Below are 20,889 nucleotides of genomic sequence, written 5' to 3'. Positions count from 1 at the left end.
TCTTTCTTTTTCTTGCCTGATTGCTCTGGCTAGGACTTCTAGTGCTAAGATGAATAAAAGCGGCAAGAGTGGGCATCCTCGCCTTGTTTCTGACCTGATGAGAAAAGCTTTCGGTTTTTCGTGGTTGAGTGTAGTCCTAGCTGTGGGCTTATCATATATGCCTTTTGTTACATGCAGGTAATCTCCATTTATTCTTAGTTTGTTGAGGATAATTTTTCATCTTTGAGTCAGGACTAATACTTCCAGCTTGGCACAGAATGTGATGTGGCCTAGAATAAAGAGCTCTGGCCCAAGATCCAGAGGCTTGGCTTTCTGTCTCTCTGTGACCACAAACCTGCTCTTAGAAACCAGGCCATCTGCCTTCCCCGGCCCAGCCTCTCTCTGCTCAGCAGTAATAATAATCAAGCACACACTTTCTTAGCATTTACTGTGAGTCAAGAGCTGTCTCCATGACAGCCCTGTGAGCTCGGCACCACTGTTAGGCACAGAGACCTTGAGATGCTTTTCCCTAGGTCGCACAGCTAGGAATGGTGCAAAGGGGATTTGAGCCCCAGCCACTTGGCCGCAAGGTCTGGGTGGGTGCTTCAGCCCTGAGCAGGGAGGATCTCCAAGGGCCCCTCAGAGCATGCCCATGTGTGTCACTCAGCTGTGTCCCAAGATCATCTCTAGAAAGACAAAGGGACAAGTCCTGCGTCAGTCTTAAATGCAAAAGGACAAACACTTGTTAGCAGCAAATCCCAGCATCGGGGCCCAGTTGTCCTGTGCTTCAGTCCAAGCTCTTCCCTGCACCTGCTACCTTTTTTTTTTGTCTTTTGATGATTGCACTCACAGCAATATATATAGCAATATAGAGGTTCCCAGGCTAGGAGTCGAATTGGAGCTGTAGCCGCTGGCCTACGCCACAGCCACAGCAAAGCCAGATCCAAGCCACATCTGTGACCTACACCACAGCTCAGGGCACCACTGGATCCCCAACCCACTGAGTGAGGCCAGGGATGGAAACTGTGTCCTCATGGATGCCAATCAGATTCATTTCTGCTGAGCCATGACAGGAACTCCCCCGCTGCCTTTTAATCCAAATAATTCATGAGGCCAAGGAAGAGAGCTTCTTCACACAGATGGAAAACTTTGAATGCCCTTTAAAACGTGCTTTACCCCCTTAGTTTTACCAGAAATTATTTGGGGGGACGTGATCTATAGGTTAAGACAGTTATAAATGCCTCTAGGCGTGTCCATTCATCACCGCATGCTGGCCCCAGATGCCTGCAGGGTAAGTAATGCTGTCCCCGTTTTCTAGATGAAGAAACTGAGGCTTGCAGAGAGTCAAGGACTTACTCAAGGTCATAGTGGGTGGTGCCTGTGCTGTCAGATTCACACATCCTGGCACTAGATGCCCTGCCAGGCTGGCCAGCCCGTGTCCAAGACCCCATACCTTGTACTAAACCATGGTCTCTTGGCCTCAGCACTATGTGCATATGAGGCTGGAAAATCCATTGTCACGGGAAGCTGTCCTGTGCACTGGCCTCTACCCACTCGAAGACAGTGGGTGGAACAACCAAAAATGTCTCCAGACGTTGCCAAGTGTCCTCTGGAAGCAAAACTGAGCCCAGCTTTAAGCCCAGTACTTAATAAGCACAGTGGTTCTTCGGCACATTTTTGCTCCAAAGTGTCAATGCACGGTTTCCACACCCATTCGAAGTCAAGCAAAAGTTGGATTTACCGTTTAATCTAAATTCCTTTGCAGGTCGGATTGTTTTCCCCTCCTTCTCATAATAGCTTTCAAGTTCTATGCTCTATAATTAGACCCGTCACTTAAAGGTACTTATTTTATGCAGCTGCCTTCCTCCTGAGCAATTTTTCCTTTGCATAAAAATCAGGCCTCTGTGCAAATGTTCAGTCTCTCGGATGCAGCTCCCCTCCCATAGCCGTCCTTGAGGATGGAGCCCCACCCCCACCCCCGCAGCCCCTGTGTCGCTGCGGCCCCATGACCCATGGAAGGCTCCTGAATGTCTGGGGAAGGAAGAAGTAGGAGGTGAGAGGAACGGGGGCAGGAAGGGCCCTGTTTCTACCAAGTTCTTGGGTTGACAATTGGACCAACTGCCAAACCGGGTGCGAGGAAGCCATGGCTTTCTTGACCCCTCCTGAATCTTCTGGAAGGTCAAGGATGATGATGGCATTCTTAGCAACCTCAAGGTGCCCATCCTTCTTCTGGGTTCCTCCCTTCTTGAACACAGGAGGCCAGTCACACCAACTTCTCTTCTTCTTCTTATTATGAAAAATGGAAATAATGATACTCATTTTTCTTTCACAACTGCCGTGAGGATTATATGAAATTGTGTACATGGACTTGCTCCAGCGGCAACTGCTAAGCTTCTGTTAGGCCTCCCTTCCTCCGGGCTGGTGTCATCAAGACCGTTTCTGGCATTGCTTTCTTCTCTCTCGCCCCCTATTTTCAAACTTTGCTGCTTCCCATATGCACCTCGGTCGGGAAACAAGGCACCCAGGCTTGTTGGAAATAGATGTAACACATGAGCGGACAGGCTCAGAGCACAAGCTGGGAATAAGCCAAGTGGGCCTGGTACCCTCAGTCCCAGATGCTCAGAGGCCTTTTCCTGCCACGATGTTTGTCCACGTGTCCGGGGTCCAAGCATCACAGCGTTCCTGGGTGGCTAGCGTGTCTCTCAAACTCTTTCCCTGAGTGACTGGTGTGTCATACGCTTCCTTTCCCTGCTAGACTAGACCCGGGGGGGCAATCGCATGTGTGTGGTTCCCGACTGCGAGCCCTGTGCCCAGCAGAGCCTCAGACATCCCACACCCTCAACAGACAACTGTATGGAAGGGAGGCGAGACTGGGGAGCGGGTGCTGGAGAGACAGGAAAGCCTGAGATAAGTTTGTAGCCAAACATGACATCAGCCCCCTTGGCCGGCCGGGAACCATGTGAAGAGCCGTCTCACTTGTCTAAGCATCATTAGGAATTCTGAAGCCCAAATCATATTCAGCACAGAACTTCTAATCTCAAGTTCAGAAGCGTTATAAACAGCTTTCTCTTTGAAGTCTCTTCCCAAATACCTTCCTAACTCAACTTAGAAGAATTAAATGTTCTGTTACTTTAATAACCGTGACCTTCTCACTGAAAGAACTTGCTCTGTCCCCGTGGATGGAGAGAAAAAAGCTAAAATGGGGACCTTCCATGTGACACCCCAGTGTGTGATCAAGAGCAGAAGTGTGTTCAGCTCCTGGTATTGAACTTGCAGGTTAGGGGGCCAGTTGGCTGTAAGTGCTCTGTGCCTCAGTTTTCCCAGCTGTAAAGTGAATGAAAGGATGCTTATCAAGCCCCCTGCGTGGGGCTGGTGCATAGGTGGTGCTCGGTAATCTTAGCTATGACTTTGTTTTGAGAGCCCCGCCCAGGGGACACCGGCTGCTGGATTCCAGCCCACCTGCTCCGACCTCCCAGCTGCATAACCCGAGCTACTGCAGGTGCGGAGAGACCCCCACCCCAGGCATGCCCACAGCTGTCCGCGTTCCCCGGGAGCAGTGGCATCTCCAGAGCGAGATGCAGACCCTCCAGAACGACACCCACTAGTTGTTCTGCGTCACTTAGAGAAAAGATGCCTTACTTCATCATTTTAAAAACTTTCACGACACCCCTGAAAGACAGAGTATGACTGATTACGTCCTTTCAGAGAACGGAGATTCAGAGACGTGTCATCATTTGCCTCCAGACCCACAGGGCACAGGAGGCAGCGCTGGAGTTGAAATCCAGCTTTCGGGCCGCCCAGAATTGCCACTCCTTCCACCCCATCACCTGCGTCAGTGGGCAGAGACTGTCAGGCAGCCAGAAAAAGCGTGATTGTGTCAGTCAACACCAATCACGACGGTCCATGGGAGGGGCCACTGCGGGTCATGCGCCAAACTCGCGCTGGTGCATCCGTGTTGCACGATGCCCTCAATCTGCCAGATCCAATGAACCTCAGTGAGAGCAGAGACAGTTACCTTCCTGCTCTGTAAGGAGAGGACGGGGAGACAGCTTCCCATGCCCGCAGAACGAGACCGGCAGCTTGTTGATGTGCAGGTCTTCCCCTGGAGACCGGCCCAGCCCGGCTGGTCCTCCCTGCAGGCCCTGGATGGGGAGAGGGTCGGAAGAGCTGATTTCTGCCCATGATGCAGAAACGCAGTAAGAATAAGATGACTGGAGAGCCACTTATGACTGTGCCCATGAGCATGTAATGCTATGCTCGCTGACTCCTGACTAATGCTTAAACCCATCAGGGATGCCCGAGGCAGTGTTGCTACGAGGGCAATGGGAAGCAGGGAAGAAAGCGGGTTGGAAGGGGTGGGAGGAGCCAAGAAGGAGCATCCCTTGGGAGACTAATCAGAGCCCAGCCTCCACAGGACACACATATCCCATGGAATCAGAGACTGGAAGCCTCTGACATGAGCAGGTCAGGGTGTGAGGTTCAGAGCTGACTGAGGCTGAGACTAACACAAATGTCAGATCCCCCTTTGCAGCAGGGCAGCTGGGAGTGGGAAGGGCCAGAGAGACTCCTGACTGTTGAAAATCCATGAATTTGGGTGAAGATTATCAAATGCAGTTAAACTCTTCTGACCCTGCCCTGAACATGTGCTGGGAATGTAGTCACCTGCAACCGGAGGAGGGATTATGTAAGCACATCCAGGGGAGGCTGAGGCTTTGGGGAGTAACTGCAGCATCTGTCACAGCCCTAGGAGCCTTAGGAAGTAAAGAATTTATCACTAGCCACTTCTTTTTTTTTTTTTTTTTTTTTTTTTTTGTCTTTTTAGGGCCACACCCATGGTACATGGAGGTTCCCAGGCTAAGAGTTGAATCAGAGCTGTGGCTGCCAGCCACAGCCACAGCCACAGCAATGCCAGATCCAAGCCACGTCTACGTCCTACACCACAGCTTACCTCCGTCCTCATGGATGCTAGTCAGATTCATTTCTGCTGAGCCCCAGTGGGAACTCCACAAGCCACTTCTGTGCGCTCTGGATGTGACAGCAAAGATGGAGCCTAAAATTCTGCTTTATCAGCTCACTCAAGTGAGAGGCAGACACAAGCAGCAGAACCTTTGTTCTATATGAACATTAAAACCCACTTCTGCCACCAGAGGCATCTGTGCCCACCAGCTCGGAGAAATAGGTGCATTAGTTTTTACCAGAGTCTCTAGGTGTGCCTATAACTTTGAAGAATCACTGGTTCATTAAAAAATAAACTGCCGGGAGTTCCCACTGTGGCTCAGCATGTTAAGAACCCTACTAGTATCCGTGAGGATGCGGGCCTCGCTCAGTGGGATAAGGATCTGGTGTTGCCACAAGCTGTCACAGATGCAGCTCGGATCTCGCGTTACTGTTGCTATGATGCGGTCCGGCAGCTGCAGCTCTGATTCATCCCTCAGCCTGGGAACTTCTATATGCCACAGGTGTGCCCCCACCCCCGCAAAAAAAAAAATTCTGCCACCAGATGCATCAGCGCCCACATGCTCAGAGAAATTTGTGCAGTCGTTTTTACTGTACTCTCTCTCAGTGTGCCTATAACTTCATCAGGAATTACTGATTCACTACAAAATAAACTGTCAACTGAAAAAAAAAAAAAAAAAAAGCACAACATGAGAGCCGTGCGTTCAGGTTTATTGGGGGCTTACTAGGACGATAGCCCAGGAGAGCTCCGAGGACCTGCTCTGAGAGGCGGTATATATGATTGTGATAAAAGGGTACATGCAGTTGTTTTGGCAGAGGCTTGCTGCTGGCCATGAGAAGCAGGTGTCTCTGTTAATGATTTTAGTGCTTTCCTAGGTATGAGAAGAGGTAATCATTGGGTTCATAAAATCTTCTCCTGAAAACATCTAATTCTCCGGAGGCTTGTTCTGCCCGTTTCTTCCGGAGCACAGAGCGTCTCCTTCGTGACGGCCATCCCGAGCTCCTCTTCGGGGCTGCTGAAGGGCAGTGGCTGCCGTGGCTCCTGGCCTCATCCTGGTACAGCTGGATGGTGAGCCACATCCTGCAGTTGGCAAAACCATCTGCAGATGTGAGTAGGTCCAGCGTTATATCTTCTCCAAGGCTTGACAAAATGTTGCCACGCAAATGCTGGTGAAAAGGCAGATCTGTAGAAACAAGAACTTTCTGTAGAAACAAAGACCCAAATGCAGAGAGCATGCCTATAGTCCCGCCCAGCTCGTTACAAGCCATAAGCTCTAATGCTTCTGCTTAATGATGATCAGTTTATAGACACTTCCAAGGCAGCAGGTTTCCTTGTCAGATTTCACATATCGAGATGGCACCAGAGTTCCCGTCGTAGCTCAGTGGTTAACGAACCCATCTAGCATCCATGAAGATGAGGGATTCGATCCCTGGTCTCACTCTGTGGGTTAAGGATCTGGTGTTGCTGTGAGCTGTGGTGTAGGTCACAGACATGGCTCAGATCTGGCATTGCTGTGGCTGTGGCGTAGGCTGACAGCTGCAGTTCAGATTGGACCCCTAGCTTGGGAACCTGCATATGATGCAGGTGCAGCCCTAAAAAGACAAAAAGCGCCCCCCCCCCAAAAAAAGATTGCATGTTTTTTTTTCTTCCTTTCTTTTGGTCTTTTTGTCTTTTTAGGGCTGCATCTGTGGCATATGGAGGTTCCCAGGCTACAGGTCTAATCAGAGCTGTTGCTGCTGGCCTATGCCAGAGCCACAACAATGACAGATCTGTGCCATGTCTGCAACCTACATCATGGCTTATGGCAATGCTGGATCCTTAACCCACTGGGCGAGGCCAGGGATCGAACCTGCGTCCTCATGGATACTAGTCAGATTCATTTCCATTGAGCCACGATAGGAACTCCTACATGGATTTCTTATTATTTAGCAAACTCTTGTTTTTCAAGGAAATGGCTGGATTGGGAGAACACAAATAACTTGTGTCCGGGCCAAAACTTTAAATAGTGAACAGTGGCAGTCCTTCCCCCGTTCCTGACATCTCCCAGGAAAGGCACAGTTATCCTCTCTTGACCAAGGAGGAGAAAGAATCTCACCAGGGTAGAGTGAATTGCCTGAGGTCACACAGGTAGTTCCAGATGGAGTCGAGTCTTCGAACTTCAAAACAGTGATTGTCTGATGCCTTGTAGGTATCTATCTGTCAGGGTTAGGTTTGTCCTCGTGTGGCAGAAACCTCAACAAAAGTTGTCTTCTCTCGCACATGAAGGAAATTGGAAGGGCGCCCCCAGGACCACACACCCTGGTTTGCACAGACAGTCTCAATTTATGCCTCTTATCCTGGAATAATTAGTAACACTCTCAAAAGTGCCCAGGTTTGAGAGTTCCCATCGTGGCTCAGTGGAAACAAATCCGACTAGGAACCATGAGGTTTCAGGTTCGATCCCTGGCTTTGCTCAGTGGGTTAAGAATTCGGCGTTACCGTGATCTGTGGTGTGGGTCAAAGATACAGCTCGGATCTGGTGTTGCTGTGGCTGTGGCATAGGCCAGCAGCAACAGCTCCAATTAGACCCCTAGCCTTGGAACCTCCATATGCCACAGGTGTGGCCCTAAAAGGACAAAAGACAAAAAAAAAAAAAAAAAAAAAAAAGTGCCCAGGTTTGGATACTAAATTGTAGAATCACTCTAGTAAGTAAGGACACAGACGGCTTCTAACTTCCTGCTCCAGCACCTGAGCAGGTGGCTTCCATCCCATTAGGGTTCTCAGTAGAATCATGCAGCTCTCAGGAGCTTCACTCACACTGTACCCATTAAAGATTTATTACAATTTTCCAATGTGATAGTAAAGTATTTTGTGGATCAGAGACTGTTTCTAATTCTCACAAAATTACCATGAGAACTAAAAGCAGTGTGGTCCTAGGTCACCTCATGTCCCAAGAGGGCTGCTGAAGCTCCAGCCATTACATTCACCATCCTGACAGCAAAAAGGAGGAGGGACCAAAATGGGATCACACCTCCTGGATGAAAACCTTTTAAGGAGAATTCCTAGAAGCCCCACCAACATTTCTGTTCATATCTCATTGCCACACTTAGCGGAGCATATGCTGCTCCCAGCAAGGAAGGTGTTCTGCTAGTGATGGAGACGGGGAAATGTGGGAGAAGGGAGAGAGGGAGTGGTCGGCCACCCCACATAGCTCCACCTTGTACCTCTGGATTTAGCACTGAATCTCAGACACCCTCTTGGGCCTGAATTTAATTCAGGAAATAGATGCCTCTCACTGATCCCCTTGCCTTCTTTTTCTTTCCTGCTTTGCAGATTTGGTTCTACACCAACAGTATCTTTGAAAAAGCTGGAATCACTCCGGAAAAGATCCCATACATCACCTTGAGCACAGGTGGCATCGAGATTCTGGCTGCCATCTTCTCTGTAAGTAACCTGGGGTTATTCCTGAGAGCATCATGGTGGGTTAAACAGCACTGCAGGGACCCCCAGGGAACAACCTGGCAGGCCTTTAAAGGAAGGTATCTGAATCTTAGGAGTTTATCAGGCAGTTGATCACTGACGTTTCACTCACCTAGAGAATATTCTTATGCACATTTGTTTCCCTGCTGTCTTATTTTTATTTGTTTATTTATTTTCTTTTTAGGACTGCACCTGCAGCATATGGAAGTTCCCAGGCTAGGAGTCGAATTGGAGCTGCAACTGCCGGACCTCTCCACCGCCACAACAACACCGAATCTGAGCTGTGTCTGTGACTATACTGCAGCTTGCAGCAACACCAGATCATTAACCCACTGAGTGAGGCCAGGGATCGAATCTGCATCCTTATGGATACTCTTGCAGTTCCTGAACCACAACAGGCACTCTGAACTACCCTGTTGTCTTATTTTTAATAAATAGCACCTAGAGTTCCAGGGTGGCCCCGTGGGACAAGGATCTGGTGTTGACACTGCTGTGGCTCGGGGTGCTGCTATGGTGTGGGTTCAATCCCCAGCTCAGGAACTTCCACATGCCATGGGCACAGTCAAAAGAAAGAAACAGTTCCTTTCTGTGAACTCTCACCTAGTCCCAAATGACACATTGCAATGAGCACCCTGTGGAGAGGACCCTAAGAGTCCAGATCAGAGTCCATGGGAGACTAAGTCCTGTTGCAGTGACTTTCAAACCATCAGTTGTCATCACCACCCCAAACGTATAGGAGTTTGCAAGGCAAAGAAAAGGAGAAAGGACACTCCAGTCCATCGAGAGGGTTGCTTTAAAAAGAAGCAACAATGGGAGTTCCCGTCGTGGCGCGGTGGTTAACAAATCCGACTAGGAACCATGAGCTTGAGGGTTTGATCCCTGGCCTTGCTCAGTGGATTAAGGAATCGGCGTTGCCGTGAGCTGTGGTGTAGGTTGCAGATGCAGTTCAGACGAGTGGCTGTGGCTGTGGCGTAGGCTGGCAGCTACAGCTCCGATTAGACCCCTAGCCTGGGAACCTCCATATGCCTCGGGAGCGGCCCAAGAAATGGCAAAAAGAAAAAAAAAAAAAAGAAGAAGCAACAATGCCCCAATGAGGAAAGTCAGAGAGCCCATCACTCCTTCCCAACCTCCAATGTGTAAAATAAACACAGAGGGGGAATAAAACATTAGGAAATTCCAGAATCTAGCAGAAATTGCCGAGGTTTTGCAATCAAACTTGAATCAGATTTGAATCCTGGATCTGGAACCTCTTGACTGTGTGATGTTGGGCAATGCACTCAGCCTCTCTGATCTTTGTTCCTCCCTTTTGAGCTATTCCTGTCTCTTCTACCTTGACCTTGATAGAGTAGCTAATTTATTTCCACTCTTGCTTACTGATTTGCACTGACAAGACTGATGCCAGTGCGAACAGGCAGAGAGTTCCTGTTGTATTTCTGAGGCATTTTTGAAAGAACACTTTACTTTGCTCCTTCCTCTAAATGAAGTATCTGTCCTAACAAGATGCTTTTAAAAACGGATGTCGGAGTTCCCATCATGGCTCAGTGGAAATGAATCTGCCCAGAAACCATGAGGTTGCAGGTTCGATCCCTGGCCTTGCTCAGTGGGTTAAGGATCCGGCGTTGCCGGGAGCTGTGGTGTAGGTTGTAGATGTGGCTCGGATCCCACATTGCTGTGGCTGTGGTGTAGGCTGGCAGCTACAGCTCTGATTGGACCCCTAGCCTGGGAACCTCCATATGCTGTGGGTGCGGCCCTAAAAAGACAAAAAAACAGGTATCGTAAAAGCATCCAGACCTGATGTTGCAGCCTCTTCTTCCACTCACAGTCTTTTATTAGAGGGAAAATATCTTGATGGTTCACAATCTGGAAGTTGCTCAAAATTCTGGTCTCAACTCACAGACGCTGCCCAATTGTTACCCTTCATTTTTACATCCATCAGCAGGAAAGTACAGTCTGGAATGAAAGTGATGGGAAAATGACAGGCTTTGTTTTTTGCGTTTTCCTTTTTTGTTATAAGAAATCAACATGAGCTCATTAGGGGAAATTCATAAACTACAGAAATTAGAAGCAAAGTAGAAATCACCCGTGATCCCACTACTCACAAACGTTTGGCAAAATCTCCCCAAGTGTTTTCTAAACATCAATGGCTGTTTTAATCTTACTCAGTGTAATCCTATCTATAGACTAATTTTAACTCGGCTTTTACTCACATAAACTTATGACAGAGTGGGAGTTCCTGTGGTGACGGGTTAGGAACCAGACATGTGGATTCGATCCCTGGCCCCACTCAGTGGGTTAAGTAGCCCATGTTGCTGTGAGCTGTGGTGTAGGCTGGCAGTTGCAGCTCCGATTCAACCCCTAGCCTGGGAACATCCATATGCTGCAGGGGCGGCCCTAAAAAAGGAAAAAAAAAAACCTTATGTAGGAATGATTTCTATTGAAGTCTAACATATATGCAGAAAAGTATGTAGATTGCCGCCCCCTCTGAATTAACCCGGGATGTGAAAGCTGTGTGATTCTTTAAGAACTGGCTTTGCAGGTTGCCGAGGGGGGAGGGGGAGGGAGTGGGATGGACGGGAAGTTCGGGGTTAATAGATGCAAACTATTCTATTTAGAATGGATAAGCAATGAGGTCCTGCAGCACAGCACAGGGAACCATATCTGATCACTTGTGATGGAACATGATGGAAGATAATGTGAGAAAAAGAATATATATATGTATATTCGGGTCATTTTGCTGTACAGCAGAAATTGACAGAACACTGTAAATCAACTATAATAAAAAAAAAAAATTTGAACGTGCCCATCGTGGTACCGCAGAAACGAATCTGACACCGCAGAAACAATCTGACTAGGGTCCATGAGGACACGGTGTCAATCCCCGGCCTCTCTCAGTGGGTTAAGGATCCTGCGTTGCCCTGAGCAGCTACAGCTCTGATTCGACCCCTAGCCTGGGAACTTCCTTATGCCATGAGTGTGGCCCTAAAAAGCAAAAACAAAACAAAATAAAACAAACAAAAAACCCTGGCTGTGCAGCAGTCACCTTAACCGTTGTGTGCGGGGCTGAGTTGAGTCTCCCTTCTTGGAGGCTGGATGGCAGAGCCGCGCTGCCTGGAATCTGATCCCAGCTCCATCCCTTTGGAGCTGCATCACCCCAGTACGTTTTGCAAGAGCGCCGTGTGACTCGCTTCCTCGTTTCTATAAGGACCCTGTTCCTGCCTCACAGGGATGGCAGGAGGCTCAAACAGGTGGTGCACATTCAGTGATGCCAGCAGTGCCTGGGACATGATGTGACTTGGTGAGTGGTCACTATTCTCGTTCTATCTAGGTAGGTTCCCATTATTTATTGTTTCATTATTTTTTTATTAAAATACAGTTGATATTTAGCGTTGTGCCAATTTCTGCTGCACAGCAAAGTGACCCCGGCACACACATATATATGTTCTTTTTCTCATACTATTTTCCATCACGCTCTATCCCAAGAGACAGAGGGCTGTGCCATGACGGGAACTTCGACAAGACCTATTTTAGACTCGGGGCCTCCAGAACTGTGAGAGAATAAATATGTGCTTCTTTAAGCCACAAAGTTTGTGGTAATTTGTTAGAGCAGTCCAGGAAACCAATGCACCACCTGACAAAATTTGTCATGGAAACAAAACTCAAAGTGTATGAAGGGCCACTGGGCTGTCCCGACAGTCACAGGGGTCCATTGCCACTTCCAACGCTGTCTTTACCTTGAAATATGTGTCTGCTCTTTCATGCAGCCCTGTGAGGTAATTGCCTGTCAAAAAGGACTTGCCGAGGTGTTTTTTTTTGTTTTTTTTGTTTTTCTTTTCTTACTGAGATTTTGACAATCTTTTTTTTTTTTTTTTTTTTAGTCTTTGCTAGGGTGGCTCCCACGGCATATGGAGGTTCCCAGGCCAGGGGTCCAATCGGAGCCACAGCAACGCAGGATCCGAGCCCCATCTACAACCTACACCACAGCTCATGGCAACGCCGGATCCTTAACCCACTGAGCGAGGCCAGGGATGGAACCCGCAACCTCATGGTTCCTAGTCGGATTTGTTAACCACTGAGCCACAGCGGGACTCCTTGACAATCTATTAAAATGGCTTTGGCCCTAATAAAATTGGGAAAGACATTTTGGCTCATTTGATCTGGGATTAATTTTGGCTCCTGGCTCTGCCATCAGCTTGGACAGCCATAAGTAATTGTCATCTTGCAGAAAGAGCTGGTTTTCCAAACGGATGTTCTTGGTGCAGCATTAACTCTGATGAGCCACCATCCGTGGAGTGTCACTCTGGCCTCAGGAGCCGTAGGTTCCACTGCCACATGGAGTAGCCACCTGGGGAACATGAGGCTCATTCTGGTAAGAAGCAGGGACACTGTGGTTTTTTACCTGAGACGAAATGGAACTCATATAAGTCACTCTTGTTGCTGAAACTGTGCACCATCGCCCAATTGAAGGAGGAGAGTAGAATAGCTTTTTCTTCTTTTTTTTTTTTAAGGCTGCACCTGCAGCATACGACAGTTCCCAGGCTAGGGGTCAAATTGGAGCGCAGCTGCCCGTCTATGCAAAAGCCATAGCAAGGCTGGATCTGAGCTGCACCCATCCAGCACCTATACGTATCTTGTGGCAATGCCGGATCCTTAACCCACTGAGCAAGGCCAGGGGTTGAACCTGCATCCTCACGGATACTAGTCAGCTTCATTTCCACTGAATCGCAAGAAGAACTCAGAAGATAGAATAGCTTTATTGTTTTGCCAGGCAAAGGGGGAGGCAGCAGCCTCATGCCTCAAACACTGTCCTCACTGAGAGGATTTGGAGAGTTTTATAGTCACACGGTTCGAGGGCAGGTTGCTAATAAGGATCAGGGTGTGTGCGGGGCCTACATTTCTTTAATCTGGCCTCAGGGGGCCTCTTGATGAACTTCTGTGGTTCTCAGGGTTATCGTGCTGTGACCGCTCTGGACCAAAGAATGCTTCGTCAGGTAGCTAACATCTTCCCTCTGTGGGGGCTTAGGCTCCAAGATAGTGCTAGGTGTACCCCTTGAGACAGAACCAGGATCTGCTCCCAGGCTCCCTATTGTTTCTTGATTTCTCCTCCCCGGTCTCCGCATCCCCTCCCTCCCCTGAGGAGCCGCTGTTTAAACTTGCGTTGGAAGGTTTTGGAACTCAAGGAGGGTCATGGAGGCGGAAGCCTATCCCCTACAGACCGGAAATGGGCACCCAGAAGGGCTTGTGCCCAGAAGCCCCACAGGGTCAGTGAGGTTTTGCAGGTGTCAGGAAGGGACTGTGCCGGGGAACCGAAGTTAGACAAAAAACCTACTGGTTTCTGTCGTGGTCTGTGAATGTGGGTCAGAAGAAGGATTTCCAGCCTAGTGAGGTGAAGGAGAAGGGTAAGTTTACTGAGATGAGAGACGGATGCCTTCCCGATGATGAGGAGTGTCTGTTTGTATAGCCCAGGGAGCGAGGAGAGGCTTTGCGGCGATACACCTGCTGACCTGCTGATTGGTGGGGAAGAGGGGTCTTAGGATACACTTGCCGGTTGGTTGGGGGCTGGGGTTTAGGAGCAGGGTGAGGAATGGGCCACATACCTTTCCCAGGAGGGGTAGGAAGGAGTAGGCGGGGTCGCCCAAGGTTGGGGGCGGGGCATGACAGTGAGATGGGTGGGGCGGTGATAAGGGCCTGGTGATTCTCGACTTGGCCAGAGGCTTTGAGTTCTATCTCTTTGAAGAGATCTTGAAGTCCCACACTGAGTTTACATCATCCTCCGAGAAGCGCTTGCGTAATCTGTTGCCTTGGGGAAAAGTCTGCCTGGGGATTGAGGACTGTCTTGATTCCGAAGGCTCTTCGTCAGGGAAAGGGGGTTCAAGGGGAGCAAGGAAGGGGGATGCAGTGTCAGGGCCCTGGGTCCCCAAGCAGACAGGGGTCCATTTCCCCGCAGTCCCCACTCCTGACCCTGATAAAACCTTTCATCAATTGGTTCCATAATGAGTTCAGCCAAGGATGCATCCTGCAGCCCACCCCGTGGCTCCCAGGATGTGTGCTTAATGCTTTATTTCCCACTAAGCATCTTTTGATTTCCTCCCCATCTCTCCAGAAACTACCTTGGGCCCCTCTGTATCTGGGCTGCCCCACAGCTTCCCCCAGGACGAGGGCTGGGCATTGATCCCAAGTCAGCCAGCCACTCTCTTTCTCAACACTTTTCTTTAAGAGCTTAATTTTTTTTCCATCTTCCCAAAGCTGAGAATGGCTTAAATTATGGCATAAACCTCTTAAGATCTTTCTTTTCTTTAGAGGGCCAGGAGGGTGGGGTATATTCCCCTTAGAAGCTGCAGAAGCTCTGGCCTGAAGCCATTTCTACAGTGACTTGAGAGGAAGAAGTCCCCCCAGGACTAGAAAACCTGGAGAAGCCAGTCTGTTGGCAGACTTTCCTGCAACTCCAGTGGGTCCTGACCCATGTCTGATTTGGCACCTTGGTTGAAATGTGTTAAGGAATTCCTGTTGTGGCTCAGTGGTAATGAACCTGACTAACATCTATGAGGAGGCAGGTTTGATCCCTGGCCTAGCTCAGTGGGTTAAGGATCCGGGGTTGCCGTGAGCTGTAGCATAGGTCGCAGACACGGCTCGGAACCCCTAGCCTGGGAATCTCCATATGCCGAGGGTGCGGCCCTAAAAAGATAAAAGAAAAGAAACGTCTCAAGACCATTTTAATTTCTTATATTTAGGGTTCACAGACCATCCTGAAATATTAAAACTCACTTAAAACATTACTTTTTACATTTCTCATAACTTTGGCCCAGACAGGTATACAGGTCTCACACACGTTCATCTTTTAAATAGAAATTTCCAAACCAAGTTTATGTTTCAGTAAATTCTTTTTTGCTTTTTACTTTTTAGGGGCTCACTTGCAGCATAGGGAGGTTCCCAGGCTAGGGGTCGAATTGGAGCCACAGCTGCCAGCCTACGCCACGGCCACAGCAACACCAGATCTGAGCCACATCTGTGCCACATTGAAAACTCCTGTCTTTCTCTTTCTGACTTACTTAGTATGATAATCTCTAGGTCCATCCATGTTTCTGCAAGTGGCATTATTTCATTCCTTTTGATGGCTGAGTAATATTCCATTGTGAGATATAGGTATATATACACCCCCCCCCACACACCTATCTTCTTTATCCACTCATCTGTTGATGAACATTTAGGTGTCTTGACTTGAAAATAGAGCTGCTGTGAACATTGGGCCTCATGGACCTTTTTGAATTAGAATTTTATCTACATACACGCCCAGGCGTGGGATAGCTGGATCACATGGCAACTTTATTTTTAACTTTTTGAGGAATCTCCCTGCTGTTCTCCATAGTGGCTGTACCAACGAACAGTCCCACAGGCAGCATAGGAAGGTAACGGAACCTACTTTATAAAGTTGTGGTGACAGTTAAATGAATTGACACGTAGAATGTTTAATGAAATGCCTGACACATAACAGTGGGTGGCAAACGTTCATCAGCTGTGATCACCCAAACTAACCCGCCAACCTCAGAAAAGGGGAGTCTTGAAAACAGAAGCACGGATTGACTTGCTGAAGGTCACAGGGCCAAGTGGAGGCTCCTGGGCCCAGACCCCAGACCACACTTTTTTTTTTTTTTTTTTCTTTCTTTTCAGGGCCGAGGTTCCCAGGCTAGGGGTCGAATCGGAGCTATAGCTGCCAGCCTACACCACAGCCACAGTCATGCTAGGTCCGAGCCACGTCTGCAACCTACACCACAGCTCATGGCAACGCCGGATCCTTAACCCACTGAGCGAGGCCAGGGATCGAACCTGCGTCCTCATGGATGCTAGTCAGATTGGTTTCCACTGAGCCACGACGGGAACTCCCCCAGACCTTATCTGGACCACAAGACTTGCTCCTGCAAATCTTCTCCCCTGGCTCCTTTTGGGCCCTTGGCCGGAAATGTCTGTTCTTCAGGAGCCCACCGCAGGCGCTGTGAGTTCCCGCCTCTAATCTCACAGCCTTGCTGCCCAGGCGGGATTATCATTTCACTCCCAAGTGAGGAAACGGGCTTAGAGAAGCAGGAGCTCAGCTGTCCTGGGGGCAGGGACCCTGTGGGGCAGAGTTAGGACTCGAACCCAGGTCTGCCCACATCAGGCCCCTGAGCCTCTGAACACCACCTGTGCTCTGCTCTGTTGGGCCAGGTGTCAAGGAGGCCAAGTTTGGACACAGGAGTCTGCCCTGCCTCCCTGGGCGGCAGAGGGAAAGCCTTGCTGGGGGGAAAGTCAAGGATGTTTTTTGAACTGTGTAGCTGTCAGCCAGGCTTGCTGTCCTTCCCAGCCCCTCTGAGCCCACTGAGCCCCCAGTGCCCTCAGCACTGCAGGACAGCCGTCCAGGCTGGGCTCGGGGACGGCATGCCCAGGTGGCTTCTTGTCACCTGCCCTTGCTGGAGCAGCGCATGAGGAAGAGGCGGGGACTCTAGGTTTCCCGCAGCCAGACTCCTTTAGCGAGAGACCCCAAGGCTTTGGGCCAGGACCGCGACTGTTCGTCTCTGTGTTCTGGCTTGCTTCTGAACCATCATCTGAAGCTGGCGGACGAGAGGGCACAGCTCTGGCTTCATGGTCCTCGGCAGTGTCACTGGTTCCCCGTGTCCAAGCCAGATCACTCGCTTGCCCAGGGCTTTCCAGCCCGCAAGCCTTTGCTCCCGCTAACCCTTCTGCCTGGCAAGCTCGCTCCCTGCCTCTCTTCCTTTCTCATAAAGGTCACTCCTCTGACTGTTGTCCTGGAGAAAGGGGCCGGGTGTCTCCAGGTCACAGCTATCCTTTAACCGTGACCCCAGCAGGGTGCACAGACCGCGGTCCCCTTTGCTCCCAGAGGAAGCATAATAACTGTGTCTCTGCCCCTGACCTAGGGCTTGGTCATTGAGCGCCTGGGCCGGAGACCCCTCCTCATCGGCGGCTTTGGGCTGATGACCCTCTTCTTTGGGATCCTCACTGCCACGCTGACGCTGCAGGTGAGGAGACCTGCCTGTCATGCCCCGAGGGGGGTCAGCACGGGCGTGGCTTCGGCTTCAGTGCTCTGGGGTCATGGGCTTGGCAAGTCCCGTACAGCCTACAGACGACGCTTGTAATGCCGAGTTCCCAAGGGCGTCTCCTGAAGCTGCTGGGTGCCCTCGGGGAGGGGGGCTTAGTAATGGGTCCTTGGACCAGGGGGGAGGGGGATGAGAGACCTGACTCGTGGTCCTGTCACTACCACTGATGAGCTGTGCAACCTCAGGCAAGATACATCCCCTCCTGAGCCTCAGTTTGCCCATCTGTGGAAGAGAGGAGGTCGCGCTAGATGACTCCTAAGATGCCTCCTGAAGCTACCAGGTTCCAGCTCCGGGTGGCGGGCACTGCGGTACGAGGCACCTGCACAATTGTCACATCGTTGCCTGTAGGGACCGGAGGGGCTCTGGAGCGCACCGCCTACTGGGAATCCTAGCTCCCCACTTACTCTCCATGAGGTGACCTCCGGCAAGTCACTTAACCTCTCTGCTCCTTGGGGCCCCACATCTAAAATGGGACCCATGTCCGATACTCAGGGGCATCTTGAGGATTAAATGAGCAAATGCACTTCGAGTACTTGGAACCTAAGAATCACTCAGTGAATGAATACTTGGGGGTGGATGGCGCTGTCACTGATCAAGTGATATTTTTCCCTTAATGGGACAGGGAAACTGAGGCATAAACCTAAATGAATGAGCTGCCCAAGGTTTCTCAGCTGGTAAATGGCAGAGCTGGGATTAGATCCCAAGATCTCAGGGTCTCCTTCTGGCCCCTGTCCTGCTCAGGGGTCGCCTCATTAACTGAGTACATACTTGGTGCCTCGGATGCATCTTACTGCTCCGGGAAGCATGAAGCAATGTCACAGTGATCGTGAAAAGTTTGCATTTTTTGAAAATCCCTAAATGGAACGTTACACACGTTTGTCATCCACCAGAGTTCTTAATGTCCCTCATGTCTTTAGAAAAAGGCAGTATTAGCGTGCTGGTGTCTGATGGGCACTAGCGCATCATTAGGAAAGAAGGTGCCCCTGGGCACACTGACCAGGCAGGAGGCGGAAACCCCTCCCTTCGGGGCGTGTGCTGGCAGGGACCCGCCTTCCCAATCACCTGACAGGGTTGTCCCAGCAGGAAGCCCCACCGGCTCCTCGGATTGACCGAGCTGGGTGCTCTGGGACAGTGTCTTTCTGCAGCGTGTGTCATATTTAGAAGGGCCACCTGGAGAGTGTGAGCCCCTCTAGGCCTTGTCTCACAAGGTTGCAAAGCTCTTCCTGCTTGGCTGCCCTCATCCACTAGCTTCTTTGGCTACCCAGACTCAGGAAAGCCTGGCTACCTCTTGGATGCCTCTTCCTCCAGGAAACCTTTCTTATCCCATATCTGAATGAGGTGCCCTCCTCTGTCTTTCCTGGGACTCCAGAGGCAAAGCTGCACCATCACTTATCACACAGCCTTGGCTGTCACTATTGACCCACCTCTCTCTCCCAGTGGACAATGAGTTTCTACATTCCCTCCTCCCAGCCTAAAGCATAGCACCCAGGAGGAATTTGGAACAGTCTGCCTCGTGGATGGATGCATGCATGATGGATGGATGGATAGATGGATGGATGGGTGAGTGGATGATGGATGGATGGGTGGATGATGGATGATGGATGGATAGGTGGATGGGTGGATGAGTGAATGGATGGATGGGTGGGTGGGTGGATGATGGATGAGTGGATGGATGGATGGATTATGGGTGAATTGATGAGTAGATAGATGGATGGATAGATGGGTGGATGATGGATGGGTGGATGAATGAATGAATGATTCCTCAGTGCAGCAGAGAGCCATACAGTACAGAGCCCAGTGCTAGACCCACCCCCCTGCAGCAGGACTAGGCTGGAAGGGCCACCCTCTCCCCTCTCCCCTCTTCCCTCTCCCACTGCCCTATGTGCCCTTGTCCATGGGGAGCTCCCTCCTGGAACACCTCCCTTTCCTTTTCCTCTTGGCTGATTTTAACTCAGCCTTCAAAGGTGAGAGCAGATACCTCCCCCCCTGAGTCTCTCTAGACTGTTTTCAGGTGCCCTGGCACCTCCACACATGTCCCAGCACTGGTGACACCACGTTCTAATCATCAACCATCCAGTCTGCTAGAGCAGAAGCAACTTCCCAAACATCTTCCTACACCCAGCATGAGGCCACCCCCACCCACCAGACAAGTGACAGCCCCTCCAAGCATATGTAATAGCATGCATTAACTCATCTCATACCTTGTCAATAGGGCAGGAGGAGAAATACAGTGTTTTACATGATGATGGAGACTGACTCAGAAAAAATTTTGTATGTGATAATGCCTATAAAAATTTCTCATATTGCGCGCTTCAAACTAGACTCTCAATCAATGTTAATTATTGATTTACCACCTACTGTATGCCGAGGCTATGCTAAACTTTTCACAGGCCATCTCATTTCACTCTCAATTCTGTAAAATAGACAGATGGGATGGCTTCAGAGTTATCATTATCCCTACTTTGTGGCCACTGAAACCGGGGCTCAGGGATGTGAAGGTCACCCAGATGGGTCGAGGAGGAGCTGGGGTGGGAACCCAGGTGCTGCCTGCATGGCTGCCTCATCTCCTGTCCTCACCGGCTGCTCTCTCACAGGACCACGCCCCCTGGATTCCTTACCTGAGTATCCTGTGCATTCTGGCCATCATCGCCGCCTTCTGCAGTGGACCAGGTAAGGTGGCCCCCTTCCTCACTGGCCAGCCCAGGAACTCACCTGGGGGGAGCTTGCTGTCTGGGGGGGGGGTAAAGCCCACTGGGAGTGGGGGGGAAAGAGAGTCCTCATCTATCCAAATGCAGTGGCTGCCTTGGTTTCCATCCACCTCAAAGATGCACGGACGAGGGAGTTCCCATTGTGGTTCGGCAGGTTATAAACCCAACTAATAACCACGAGGATGCGGGTTCGATCCCCAGTCTCGCTCAGTGGGTTAAGGATCCGGTGTTGCTGTAAGCTGCAGTATAGGCAGCACGAATCTGGCATTGCTATGGTTTAGACAAAAGCATTGTAGACATGGCTCGGATCTGGCGTTGCTATGGCTGAGATGTAGGCCTGAGGCTACAGCTCTGATTTGACCCCTAGCCTGGAAACTTCCATATGCCGCAGGTGCAGCCCTAAAAAGCAGAAAAAAAATGCATAGATGGAACATATAGCACACACCGCAACCTAGCAACCATCAACAGATGAAAAAGATGTGAGCCAGAGACACTAGCTTGAGATAAATCAAAGAGACCGAAGCTACAGTCTGTGCCCACAGAGAAGCTACAGTTTGGTATGGAAGATACAATAATAATAATAGCATCTAAGATTTATTGATCACTGATTACGTGCTCCATTTGGCCAGGCACTTGATGTGTTTTGACTTATTCAAGGCTAGAGACAGCTCTAGAGAAGGCAGAGCTGGGGAGCTCCTTGCAT

At 50.0% G+C, this 20,889-nt stretch overlaps 1 protein-coding gene across 1 annotated transcript in view; it reads left to right on the top strand.

Moving 5' to 3' along the window:
- The window catches only part of SLC2A9 (solute carrier family 2 member 9), a 156,388-nt gene that overhangs the window by 92,874 nt on the left and 42,625 nt on the right, over nt 1-20,889 (top strand). The window contains exons 8-10 of the mRNA XM_021101011.1: nt 8,249-8,359; nt 17,299-17,400; nt 20,073-20,148. Of these exons, the coding sequence (XP_020956670.1) occupies nt 8,249-8,359; nt 17,299-17,400; nt 20,073-20,148 (289 nt within the window). The remainder of the gene's footprint in view (nt 1-8,248; nt 8,360-17,298; nt 17,401-20,072; nt 20,149-20,889) is intronic.

The sequence above is a fragment of the Sus scrofa genome, chromosome 8 (genome assembly GCF_000003025.6).
Source record: "Sus scrofa isolate TJ Tabasco breed Duroc chromosome 8, Sscrofa11.1, whole genome shotgun sequence".
Lineage (NCBI taxonomy): Eukaryota > Metazoa > Chordata > Mammalia > Artiodactyla > Suidae > Sus > Sus scrofa.
The sequence above is the reverse complement of the archived record's forward strand: the minus strand, read 5'-3'. Positions and strand labels throughout refer to the sequence as shown.